Raw genomic sequence first — 13647 nt, forward strand, 5'->3', positions numbered from 1 at the left:
AAGGGTAGTGCCCAGTGTTAGCCATGACTAACTTAAGTCCCATCCCTTTCAATGGGTCTATCCTGTGTAGGACTAACGTTGGATACTACCCAAACAAGCAAGCAGACCAGGTCCCATCAGCTCCGTCGTGATGCTTATAAGGCAAAAGCAAGCAGAGCGGGCGTAAATCATGTCCACAACCCAGATTAGCAGGGCTGGCCCAGGATATTGTGCTGCCTGAGGCGGGAAAGCAAATGGCGGAGTAAGTCCCCCGGCCATGGTCCATAGCCGTCCTCAAGGCCAGCCCAGTTACTTTGGTACCTGAGACAGAAAATCCCACAAGCCCCTCTTCTCCTGGGATTGCGCCTTATGTTGATTAACCAATCAACTGAGGTGGGAGGGTCGCGCTATACCTCATTGGTAGAGCCTGTGCTTTGCATAATCGCAAGCATCTCCGGCTAAAAGGATCAGGTGATGTGAAAGATGTCCGTCTGTCGGCTAAAGTCCCGCTGAGCTCAGTGGGGCTTACTCCCAGGTTAGGAGGTATAGGATTGCAGCCCAAGTGTAGCAATAACCGGACAGATGCATACCACTCCCTGAGGATTGCCAGGTGGGGCGCTAGTAGTAGGAAGGACTTTGTATGAAATCTGAAATTATTTGGGGGAAACAAACTTGCTATTTAGGTCCATACTTTATTTTATTTTCAAATCCGATTTCGAATGGGATAAAATATAGCATAACTGGATCTAAAAGGCTATCTAGTTTTTTTAAGTAAAAGGCTGTAATGACAGCTGGTAGGGTTCTCCTTCCTACTTTAGGGACTGATTTGGGGGGTCTCTAGTATTGTTTTGCTTTTTGCAAGAAGGGAGAGGTGAGTACAAGTCTATGCATATCTACTCTGAAGTAAGCCCCTTGGAGTAAGAGGGGATAGGATAGCAGCCTTCTATCACACTAAAATTAGTGCAACTTACTTCTGAGTAAGTGTGCATAGATGTCAATAGACAGCCTCTACTGAACCACTTAGCAACACAACAGAGGCTGAAATGGGATACGTTTGGCTCTAAGTTTCTTATACTGAATAGTTTGAGGATACTGTCTCCAATCTTGAGCACTTTTTCATTTGATTTTCTGTAAGGAATATTAATAACTGATCACCTAGATTAGTCATTTGGTAAGCTCTATAATAATGACTGTAGGGATATGCTAAATTAATGTTCTTTTGAAGTGATAGTCATAAAACCAAGTATCAACATAGCATTTTTATTTATTACATTTATACCCCACCTTTCTTTTATAATGGAGTACAAGGGGGTGTGAGCAGGGTACTCAGGCCATCTTCCATCCTAGCACGCAAACCTGCTAATCTTCAGCAAAATGGCTACATTATGTATCTTCATTACATATGTGTAATTGAAAGCACTTAATCTCAGTAACAACAGCCTTGTAAGGTAGGCTATTATTATTATTCTTCCCTTATTGGAGATGGGAAGGTTGTGGATAAGTGACAGAAGATGGCCTTAGATTAGTTTGAGCAGGCAAATAAATTTGAAATCCTGTAGCAAAAGGAGAGGGGCGGGAGGAGCAAGTTGCAATGGGTGAGAAAAGGGTTTATTTGGCATTCCCCAATCTGGCACTTTCCAGATGTGTTAGGCTACAGTTCCCATCATTCCCAGCCAACTTGACTAATGCTTTGAGCCTTTTGTTTTTCTTTGTGCTTTCCCTATCGGTCCTTTTCATTTCCTGTCTGTAGATGATGGCAGTTGTAGTCTGACACATTTGGATGGCACCAGGTTGAAGAAGGCCAGGTTAACCTGCATCCCCTGCTGATTCTCTACTCCATCCCTGCCTCCCCACTGAAGCGGCCCTAAAAGCACCTTCTGAGCCTATGATTGGGCTGAGCAATTAATCTGGGACTCCCAGCCGATGATCTTAACCAGGATGTGACACCACTGTAGTAGTATTATACTGTACACCCCATAGTTGAGATGCTTTGGAGTCCTGTATAGTATTGAAATCTATACCAGTTTCTAAACACAACATTCCTTTTCACACATGATACTATAAGTATCTGCCCAAAAGCCTTGAAGCTTGCTTGCGTTATTGCAGGAGCAAATATGCACACATGAATGTTTGTTTTGTTTTTTAGCATGTTAGACAGAAAGTGGAAGAGAGCAGTTTTAACCTGAATGCATATTCTAGTATCCAATGTATGTTTTACACTCATGGTACATACATGGAAACACAACAACAATAATAATAATTTGACAACAGGGATAGGGAATGTGTGGCTCTTCAGAAGTTGTTGAACTGCAGCTCCCATCATCCCTCACCATTGGCTATGACGGCTAGGGTTGATGGGAGTTGCAGTCCCATAACAACTGGACAGTCGCACATTCCTCACCACTGTTTTACAGCATGGTCTTATGCATGTTTACCTAAGAGCCCTGCTAGATCAGTGTAATGGTCCATGGATGCTGCTTTCTGATCCCCCCCAAACAGGGTATAATAAAATAACATTCCCCTGCTGTTGAATCCAGCACCTAGTACTCATTGGCATACTGCCTCTAAATATGGACACTCCATATAGCTATTATGTCTAATAACCCTTGCCATGCCCCCTCTTCAATGAGCTTCCACCAGGCTTTAAAAACCTGGCTGTTCAGGTGGGCATTTGGGGTGGGTTAGGGTTTTTTAGAGCAGTGTTGTTTTGTCCAGTTGATTGTGTAATTCATTGTATTTCATGTTGTTATTAGTATTGTATGCTGCCTAGAGTGGGCAGGTAGCTGGCCAGATGAGCAGCTAATAAATCTAATAAATAAATAAATAACCAGTGACACATGGGACATGCAACAAAATGTTGCAGTATATCCTCACCACCTAATAGAAGTGTACCTCTTCAGGGTTCAAGCTAGTCAACCACACTTTCCTTTGTGCTCCTTAAATGGTATAAGCTGCTACAGATGCAAGCACATCACTCTTTAACCCTACCTCAGTTTTCCATTTTTCTTTTCCAGCTGTCACTCAGCATTCCATGGGGTCTGAAGAGCACTAAATGTGTTCACACATGTGCAGACTGCATATTTCTTGTTTCTTTTCAGGGTGTGCTGCCCCCTTTTGTTGCTGTATTTTAACCGTTTTTGTCCTTCTGCGTACCTTGGGATTCACCTGAGCATGCTGCTACCCCCCCCCCCTTGTTTCTTAGTGGCCCTGTTTTGGCTCCAGTCATGTTGGCATGGGGACACTGAGTTCATTGTTAATGGGAGTGGCAGACCTGCTCTCCCTGAGTTTGCTGAATCCCCATTTAAAGGCATCTAAACTAGTGGCCTCCACCACATCTTGTGGTAGGAAATTCCACAAATTAAGTATGCATTGTGTGAAGAAGCACACATTTTGCCTGTCCTGAATCTACTGCCAATCTATTTAATTGGACAGCCCCAACTTTTATTATTATAAGGGTGGGGCAGGGGAATAGCTTTCCTGTATGTACTTTTTCCATACCATGCATAATTTTATAAACCTCTATCATGTTTCACCCTTAGGCTGCAAAACTATACTCACCTGAAAGTAGGCCTCAGTGATTTCCATGGGATTTCTTTTTGAGACGTGTGTAGGGCTGTGTTGCTAGTCTTTTTTTCTTTCTTTTTTTCTATACTAAAAACCTTTATAGGAACCTTTTCTATGAGAGCTTTTCCTCATAGGGAATCTTATCTAACACCCATTATGATTTTGTTTCCCTTTGTCTGCACCTTTTCCAGCTCTGTAATACCCTTTTTGACAGGGGAGTTGCTGGGCACTTAAAAGTTTCAGGGCCAAATCTTTCCATTGGCATTAATGGATGGTTTCCCCCACCTCCTAGCTTAATTGCCATGTGGAGAGGGGATGTGGTGAAGGGGCACAGTGTACAGGAAAGGGAGGGTTAATTCTTCCCTCCCCAGCTGTGATCCCCCTGGAAATCCCGCCCTCTGGGAGCCTTTTTCGGCTGAAGAGTGGGGTAAAAATGCTCCAAATACATACATACGTACATACATACATACCTCCCATTGGCACCAATTGAATTTTTTTTCTAGGCTCAATTGCCACACAGGGGAGAGGGTTGGGGGGCATTGCAGCATGTGGAGAGGAGGGGTTAACCCTTCCCTCCCCAGCTGCAATCCCCCTTGAAAACTGCCCCCTGCATGACCATGAAGCTGAGAAAAAAAAACCTTCCATCAGCATCAATAGACGCTCATGGTTCTGGGTGTAGGAAATAGATACAGGGCCAGAGTCCTGTGGACCCAAGCCTAGAAATGCCCCTGCTTCTTGAGATGAAACAACCAGAGTTGTACACAGTGTTCCAAAAGTGGCATCATCATCAATTTGCATAAGAGCACTTCCGTGTTGTCATCTTTATTTTATATCCTTTAAAGATCCTTTGCACAAAAATAGCATTTTTCATTGCTGTGGCACACTGGGTCAGTGTTTTCATCCACTATGACTGCAAGGCCAAGTTTGCTTTCCTGATTTGTCACTTCCTGCTTGGATGTCATCAATGTATGTGTGAATTTAGGATTTTTTGTCCCAATGTACAGTACAGCACTTTACACATACTTACATCAAACTTAATCTGCTATTAAGTTGCTCATTCACCCAATGTGGAGCTTTTTGTAGTCCTTTGGGGTTTTTTCACCATCCTGAATTACTGAGTTCAGTGGGACTCATTCCCAAGCAAATCTGCACAGCTTTGCAATAACATTTGTGAAAATGGAAAGGATTCAATTCCAGAGCTATGAGTGAAGCAGCTAAAAGGTCTCATACTAGAATTTCACTCAGACCCACTGTTGATAGAAGACTTGTTCTGTATTATATTAATGGCTGATGTTTAAATAAATAAATAAATACATAAATAAATGACAAATGATCATTTTTATAATGTAATATGATTGAGCTGTCACATGCTTTGCAATTTCTACCATCAGTGTTGTTCCCATTTTACAGACAGAGAACTGGAATTGAACACTGTTATGATTAGTTCCATTTGCCCTTCACAAATGAGCAATTTTTCAGTCTCACAATAACCCTGTGAGGTTGGCCAGGCTGCAAGTTAGCAAAGTCCAAGGACACCCAGTTAGCTTCTTAGCTGAGGACTGATTCTCAGTTGACTCTTTGCAGCCAGCTATGCATACCCAAGTATAAAATACAAATGCTCTATTCATGTGCACCTTTCATACTTGATTGAGACCACTTGCATTTTGTACCTGGGTAAGTGTAGCTCCCATTATTTTTGGCTATCTTTCCTTTTAACATACCCATAGGTGGAGGACTGATTACTGCTCCTGAATTTTAAAGTGGAATGTATAATCCATGCATCCTTCATATGTGTTAGGGCAGGGATGGGCAGAAAATAAATCTCCAGATATTTTGAACTTCAACTCCCAGGATTCCTGACCATTAGCCATGGTGGCAGGGGCTTCTGGAAGTTGCAGTCCAAAACATCTGGAAGTCTACCTTCTGCCCACCCCTGTGCTAGGGCATATGTGTATCTTGGACTCAGGGCACACTTAGGCTAGTTCAAAATGTCTGTTGAGAAAAGACTCCCATAATTGCTTCACGCTTCCCATGGCACTACACTTTGCCACAGTAATGTCATAAAATATATTTTAAAATATGTAATGCGTGCACCCACAAAAAAAACTTAGGGACATCTGCTTGGCTGTGGGTCCTTGGCACATGTCCACTGTCAATTTGAACATGTATGTCTCCCATTTAAGTGCTTATTGCATTGAAGGTTTAGCACAGTAAGCACTGGTCTAGTCACAGGCCAGGCAAGGTGGCTGTTTGAGAGAATTTGTAGTTCTATAGTCCACAATCCAGCTTTCTACCTGCTACACTGCACTGGCTCACCAGTGCAGGACACTCATCTGCATAAGGCCACTTCCACCAAGATCAAAGCAGAGTGAACATTGAGCCAAGCTCTTCAGACCCAAGGTCAAAAGCCAGACAACCCCATAATCTGTTCAATATGCTGGCTGGCTTGAAAGCACAGAATCTCTCCATTCCCATGCTCAAAAGATGTTGTCTAAAAAGAATGGGTCCCATACTGTTTTCCCTTTCCCCTGCATTTTCTCTTCCAACTATCTTATGATTTCTTAAGTTTTCAGTTACAACTCTTTTGAAGGTGGAGGATGAGATTCTCCAACTACTCCCTCTGCAGCATATTCCTATGGAAATCAAGACAATCACAGCCTGGTCAATCCCTGGCCATGGACCTGTTCCCTTTTGCTCTGTCATTCAATAGCATTTGAGATAGACAGTCTATATGAACCTTCCCAAGCCCGATACCCTTCAGATGTGTCAAACTACAACTCCTGTCATCCCCAGCCAGCTGGGTACAGGCTGATGTGAGTTGTATTTTGACACATCTGGAGGACATCAGGTTGGGAACACTGATCTATATCACCCCCCACTCTCATCTGTTTGTATATCCATATATCTACCCAACTATAGCTATCTGTCATGTTTTATCCATCTTCACAAAATATCGTAATAGGCCACATAACGAAGGCCAGTTTTGACTATCGGTGATGGTCATCTTCAATTAGATTTCCCCACGAGCTTTTTTTCCCTCCTGTAAACCAGCCTTCCCCGACCTGATGTCCTCCTGATAGTTTGGAACTCAACTTCCATCTGCCCCATCCACATGGCTAATAGTCAGGAATGCTGGGAGTTGTAGTCGAAAACATCTGAAGGGCGCCAGGTTGGGGAAGGCTGCTCCCTGATCTTTCTTGCTGAGAACTGACGTTCGCTATTAATCCCAAAATGCCAGAATGAGTGAGGCGGGCTTCGCCCTACCCCCGTTTTCACGGGGAGGCGCAACCGGAGAGAGGCAGCGGCCCAAGGGAGCCGGAAATCTCGCTGCACGCCGAAAGCCCCCTAGAGGCGCCACTCCGCCACTACAACGCCGCCTTCCCTCCACAGTCCACCTGTCGCCTCCCTCTTTTCACTTTACTTCTTGGTTTCCTGGCGTTAATAATATTAATGCTCCTTCTCTCACTCTCCGAATCCCTTTTATGTTTCTTTTTCTTTTCAACAATGCCGTGCGCCTAGCCATAATTCTGAGTCCCCTTTCACTTGACCCACAAGACAAACAGTGGCCAATTGGGGTTTTTCTTTTTGTCTGAACGAAATGGCAGGTCTTAGCCACTGTTTTCCAGCACTGTGCCAACAAACCCAAGGCCATGGAAAGGAATACACGCTTCATCTGATACGAAGGAATACACGCTTCATATACGAAGGAATACACGCTTCATATACGAAGGAATACACGCTTCATCTGATCCGCCTTGAGCATTTGAACAAGTCACTACGACACCCTGTCAATGAAAAGCACCTAACGGCTTCTTTTTTGGTTTTAATGTTAACATTTTATTAAAATACGTTTGACTGTATTATAAACTACTCCCACTGATCCTCTTCCTCTAGTCTCGTTTATCCCCACCCCCCAAAACGCATGATTATATATCCTGATGACTTCTTAATTTGAATTGCCAGCCCTTCCCATCTCAAGGTCTCAGGTCGGGTAATAATACAACAAATGGTCTGTCTCTCTGTGCTGCGTGTGTTCGTGTGTGTGCTCGATGGTTTGATTATTACCCGCCATGAGGCCTTGGAATGGGAAGGGCTGGGCATTCGAGTCAAGAACCTATCAGGTGTTTATCATTCACAGAGTATCATTTTGCTACATATACCCACATCAGAATGCATAGCATGGGTTGGATCCAGATCTAATTAGAGCAGACCCATTGAAATCTATGGGACATAAGACAGTCATGACTAACAGAAGTCCCATTGGTTTCCATGAGTCTTCTATGACTTGATCTGGGCCCAATTCTGTCCATCGATCCATCTAATATTGCTGTCGAGACTGGAGATCTCCCTGGCTCTTCTACTACACCTCCGTCTCTGGGGTCCAAAGAGCGATCTCAGCCCAGCCCCTCTCCTGCCCTTCGCGGCGAAGCGGCTGCCCTCTCTCGCGTGCTAGAAGACAAAAGGACGAAGCCGAGAAGTCGCGCGGTTTTTTTTCCTGCCAAAGCGAGCCAATTGGGCAGAAAGTTGACGGCTCTCTTTTCCTCCCCCCTCCCTTCGCTGCGCCTCCGGATGATGCCCGATAAAGAGCAGGGCAAGGCTTGGGGCGGGTTTTCGGGAGGGGAGAATGGGTGGGCGATCCTTTCCCCCCTTGAGCTAGGGCTGCCGCTGTTGACCCTAAACACACACACACAGCCCTGCAAGGCCGCGAGGTATTGGAGCTATGTGCGGAAATATGAGTGAGTAATTTTATAAGTAACAAAGGATCAGGCCTGGAATGAGCCCCCTGTTATCCAATGTCAGGGCGAAGGCCTGGCTCAGCAGCTCGGACGAGCCGGCGAGTGAATGCAAGAGGAGACCCCTTTCCCTTTTCCCAGGGGTATCAGCTAAATATAGAGCGGCTTCGGCGTGTTTTGCACAAACCAGCGGACCATTTGCTGTTTGTGTAAAAACCGATTAGCCAGACACAACTGTGAAACAACTTGTGACTTTAATAGCGCCAGCAGCGGCGGCGGCAGCAGCGCCGCGCCAGCAAATGTAGATCCGTTTTGCTGGCCGTGTAAAAAGAGATTTGGTCAAGGGGGGGGGGGGGGGCCGGCGACGCGGGATTCATGTAGGGACCTGCTTGCAAAGCGGCTGATACATAATCGCCGCCTTGGATGAGGTGCCTCGGAGTGTCAAACGATTAGCAGGTCCTTATTTATAAAGTTCAAGCGCTCCCCTCTCGCCGTCACCAGGCAGCTCACTTTATTTTCGTCCACATATCCAGAGGTACAAATGTTTACTTAGGGTGGAATAATATTTATGGTTGATCTGGAGAACAAATTGTGCGCCCAGTCAAGGACGCCTCCTTCCAGGCGAATGCCGGCCGTCAGCCAGCCCCTGCGCCAAGGCAAAGGAAGCAAGGCCCCATTCCTTACCAGGGATCCTGAACAGAGCGTCTGAACAGGACGAAAGCCGTCCTTTCCTCAACCGGCAAGCCCGCGCAATTTTTTTTCCCCAAAAAAGAGAGAGGAGGGTGGGGCAGGTGTCTATGGAAAAGCATATTTAGCTGATCTATTTCCACGACCTAATTTTTTAAAAAATAAATGTTTACCATTCTTTGATGCCCTGGTCTCCCAGTAATAATAATAATGATGCTGACGACGCAGAATGACCACGTTATTTAGAACGTGGGGTCCTCGCTCTCAGAGAGTCCATGCCAGGACTGGACTGGTTTCCCATTGCACTCTGCTTTTCGCCAGGCCCTGTAGGACTTAAAAAAAAATAAATGATCCAAGTACCCCCGTTTCCCTAGACACAGATCTCTATCTCCAAGGCTACTGATACATGGGAATAGATAGAGAGGGATCGATTTCGTTTTCGTTTTTAAAAACCCTATTAGAAATAAAATTATAGGCAGAAGAAAGGCATGATTAGGGTAAACACATTTCCCACATCAAAATATTTTTCCTGGACCTGGCATTAGTATATACATGACTTTCCCTTCATCGGGATCACATTCCTTGGTGCCTGTCAGGAGTAGGCTTCTTCCACTTAGTGACTGCCCCTAGATGTCAAATTCTTAGTTGTGTGTAAGACTACCTTTGATTGACTTTCAAAAGAAATTCGTTAGAAGCCTTCTAGAACTTCATTCAGAAGTCTAAAGTTAGATACCATCGCAACATACATACATCGCGCGCGCGTGGGGGGGGGGGGGAATAGACTGCTTAAAGACAGGCAGTTCAGAAACCTGGCGCATCCTGTATTTGTTTAAGCACGGAGGGAAACATTTAATTAGGGGAGAAAATCCCGGTGGAGAATTAAAGTTTGCTACTTATTGGTGGTGGTGGAATGGAAACAGGTTTTAATTCGATTGTACCTAATAGGACTCCCCCCCCCCACTTCCCAATTAGAATGGGTTCTTGCCTTCACCACCACGGAGAGATAATTTGGCCTCAACGAATAGCCCTCCACGATCATGTTTCCTTGTTAAGGAAGGCTTTGAGACCTTAACATCTCTATAATATCCAACGAGTTCCTCCGTGAATTAAAACTCGCCTTCAGCAATTTTATAAGCATTTAAAGGGGAGACTGTATATGTTAGAAAGAAAAATCTCAACTGCGATCCTTCCAGCGGAATCCGTGAGACCTGCTTCCACATGAAGGTCTGAGGCATCGGAATGTTAGGTCCGCAGCATCTTTTTTTTTTAAAAATTCCCAGCCTCCTGATACAGACGTTTGGGTGGAAGTAAGTCCCACTGATTTTATACAGAAGCTGGTCTACCTGACCTAGCGCAATCGGTTTCACAACCCTCTGTCTGGACGTTATTGCATGCGATCCCGTCACTTGCAAGTAAACACCCAAAGTATCATTTTAAAAATTTATTTACAAAGTTGTGTACAACACGAAGGAATAACATTTAGAATACATATATTCATTCATATATAAACAGACTTCTATAATAGAATGACAGGGATATTTCCCCTTCCCTCCCGCCCTTTTATTTCCTTTTTTGGTCAATTCTCCCTTTTAATTTTTTCATATTTAAAATGTCTTCCCTAGTCCCTCAGGGGTGCGTTTTGGATTTTATTTCGAAGAAAAAAGTGGCGGGAGAATAAGAACCTTCAGCAAAAGTGAAAGTTCGGGGCTCTTAATCCTTACTTTTTTTTTCTTTTTCCTTTTTTTCTCCAAATGTGGGCTGCTTTAAAAAAATAAAAACTGCAAAGGAAAGGCCGTGTTTCTCCCCCGCTCCCCCCCCCCCAGTTACAAATATGTACACATCTGTTGCCGTGAGTTGAGTATTAGGTTTACCTGTATGGACAGACAGCATTCCTTTTTGTTTTGTTTGTTTTGTTTGGACGTGTGCGCTCGACTGACAGTTTGGGGGTTTCGAAGAAGCGTCCATTTGGCTGTGGCCGTCGGAAGCCCAGCCGAGGGTTTGGTGCAAGTATCGGCGACGGTAGGCGAAGAAGCCCGCGCGGATGGTCGCTGTTTTAGGTGGTAGGAGCGTCTGGGGTCTAAAGAGACGGGGAGCAAACCCTCACGATCGTTTCTCAGCAGAATCATAATTTAAAAAAGGAGAGAGAGAGTGCTGACGGGGCCGGGCCGACTCTATTGCGCCGGCCACTTGGCCTGCACCGGCGTGGCGGAGGCGGCGGGCTGCAAGAACTGTCCCGAGATCATGTTCGTAGGCACGCTGAGGATGGGCGCGATGGCCGCCGTGCTCCTGGCCAGCGAGAGCGGCTGGTGCGCCAGCAGGCCCGACTGCACGGTGACGGGCGGCCGCAAGAACGTCTGGGCGCCGGACGAGCTGGCGGCCGGCCCGCCGCCGCCGCCGCCGCCGCCGCCGATGATGTTCTCGATGCTGAAGGAGGGCCGGCTGCTGGGCTCGGCCTTGACGGCGCCCGGGCCGCCCAGGCCGCTGAGCTGCAGCTGCAGGCTGGGCCCGAGCTGCGCGTTGAAGGCTTTTCGGCTCAGCTCGCTGGACGGCAGCAAGGGCACGGCGGGCGGCAGCATGGGCCCCACGGGCGGGATGTAGGGGTACTGCAGGGCGGCGGCGGCGGCGGCCGGGTGCGGGTAGGCGCCGTGGGGCAGCCCGTAGGCGCGCCCGTAGGGCCCCGACGACGAGGCGGCGGCCGAGGCGGCGGCGGCCGCGGCCGCGGCCAGGCTGTAGGCGCCGAAGCTGTGCATCATGAGCGCCGTCTGCTCGCGCAGCTGCTCCTGCTGGTGCCGCTTGAAGCGCTTCCTGCGCCGCAGGAAGGAGCCGTTGTCGAACATGTCCTCGGACTGCGGGTCCAGCGTCCAGTAGTTGCCCTTGCCCGGGTTGCCCGGCTCGCGCGGGATCTTGACGAAGCAGTCGTTGAGCGACAGGTTGTGGCGGATGGAGTTCTGCCAGGCGGGGAACTTCTCCCGGTAGTAGGGGAAGCGGTTGCTGATGAACTCGCAGATGCCGCTCAGCGTCAGCTTCTTCTGCGGGCTCTGCAGGATGGCCATGGTGATGAGCGCGATGTACGAGTAGGGCGGCTTCACCAGGCTGCTCTTGGGCTTGCCGCCGCTGGAGGCAGCAGCCGCGGCGGCCGCGGCCGCGGCCCCGGACGGCGCGCCCCCCGCCGCCGCCGCCGCCGCGCCCTCCTCGCCGCCCTTCTCCTCGACGGCGGGGCTGCCGCTGCCCGAGCTCGTCGCCTCCGCCGCCTCCTTGGCCATCAGCAGCTCGGCCGCCTCGTCCAGGGACAGCGCCGCCGGCAGCCCCGCCGCCGCGGCTGCCCCCGCGCTCGGGCTGCCGCCGCCGCCTTCGGCCTCGCTGCCCGCGCCGCTGCCGTCCCGCTCCTCCAGGCAGTCGTCTCCCTCGCCCACCACGTCGATGTCCACATCTTCGGCCGTCAGCACCGTCTGGCCGGACATGTCGCTGGCGCTCAAGCTGCCCGACAGGGTCATCCCAGCGCACGGGCGGGTGGGGTGCGAGGGAGAGGGGCGAGGGATAACGATAACGATAATGATAACGGTAATAGGGATATAAGAGTGGGGGAGAGGATGGAACTGGGGGAGGGGGTCCAGGAGACACCTGGGAGCAAATCCAGTCCCCCTCCTTCCAAGGTCCTTCTCCAACAGGTAGCGGAGCTGGCGGCAAAGCGGCCCCCCCTCCCTCCCACCCCCCTTTTCTTCCTCCTCCTCCTCCTCTAGCTATCGGCCACGCTGCCTTCTTCTCCCTCAGCAGGCATCCGAAGGCAGATGAAGCTCCCCTCCGGCCTCAGCTCCGAGTCGGCTGGCCGTCGGAGTGGCCTCCCAGTCGTGTCTTTCGCCCAGATCGAGCTCGGCGTGCAGTCAGCGCTGAGGGCGAGGGCGGCGGCGAGGGCGGCGGGGGACTCTCCCCCTCCCCCCACTTCACTAGAGGAGAAGCAGCAACCGCGGGGCGGCGAGGAGGGGGCGGAGGGGGGCAGAGGGAGAGAGCGGGGAAGAAAAAGCGCTGGGATCCGCTCAGGCTCCTCGACAGACTCCTTCTCCCATCTGGGATGGCTTCAGAACTCCTCCTGATCGTGCGGAGGGAGAGGTCGCCTTGAGCGGCGGCAGCGGCGGGGCTTGACAGCGCGTTTTCCCGGCCTGCGGTCCGCTCCCAACTCATCCGAGCTGCTGCTGCTACTGTAGGTTAGATCTCTTTCGATTCGGTCTTCCCATCTCTTCTCTTTCAAACGCTGCCTTTTCCTCCAGCCCTCCTTTCTCTTTTGCCTCCTTGCATTCCCCTCCTTTCAACCCCCACTAAACATCCTCCTCTCACCCTTTCTTTTGCCTCCTCTTTTTAGTTTTTCCCTCCCTCTCTCCTTTTTTTCCCGTGTCGCCCCTTTTTTTCCTCCCAGGAAGGGGGAGGGGGGGAGGTTATGTCTTCCAGCAGAGAGAGAGAGAGAGAGAGAGGGCGGGCAGGCGGGCGGAGAATCAACGGGCGTTATAAGGAACTCGGTTGCCACTTTGAAAGTCCCTTTTTAAAAGGCTGCCTGATAGATTACTTTCCAGTTAAAGATATACTAGGGGCGGGGCCACGTGATGGCCTGACGTCAGCGCCCCATTGGCAGGCCATGCAAAACTCAAGTTGTTTCATGGGATTGTCAACAAAGAGACAACAGTGGCTCTCC

At 48.8% G+C, this 13647-nt stretch overlaps 1 protein-coding gene across 1 annotated transcript; it reads right to left on the minus strand.

Annotated features, from left to right (window-relative positions):
• Positions 1–11134: 11134 nt before the first annotated feature.
• FOXD3 (forkhead box D3) lies at positions 11135–12457 on the minus strand. The gene has a single exon (XM_084848255.1). The coding sequence runs from the start codon at positions 12455–12457 to the stop codon at positions 11135–11137; it is 1323 nt and encodes a 440-aa protein (XP_084704381.1).
• Positions 12458–13647: the final 1190 nt, after the last annotated feature.

Source organism: Heloderma suspectum, chromosome 4 (assembly GCF_057233095.1).
Source record: "Heloderma suspectum isolate Gila_16-S chromosome 4, 16-S_ref, whole genome shotgun sequence".
NCBI classification, from domain to species: Eukaryota; Metazoa; Chordata; class Lepidosauria; order Squamata; family Helodermatidae; genus Heloderma; species Heloderma suspectum.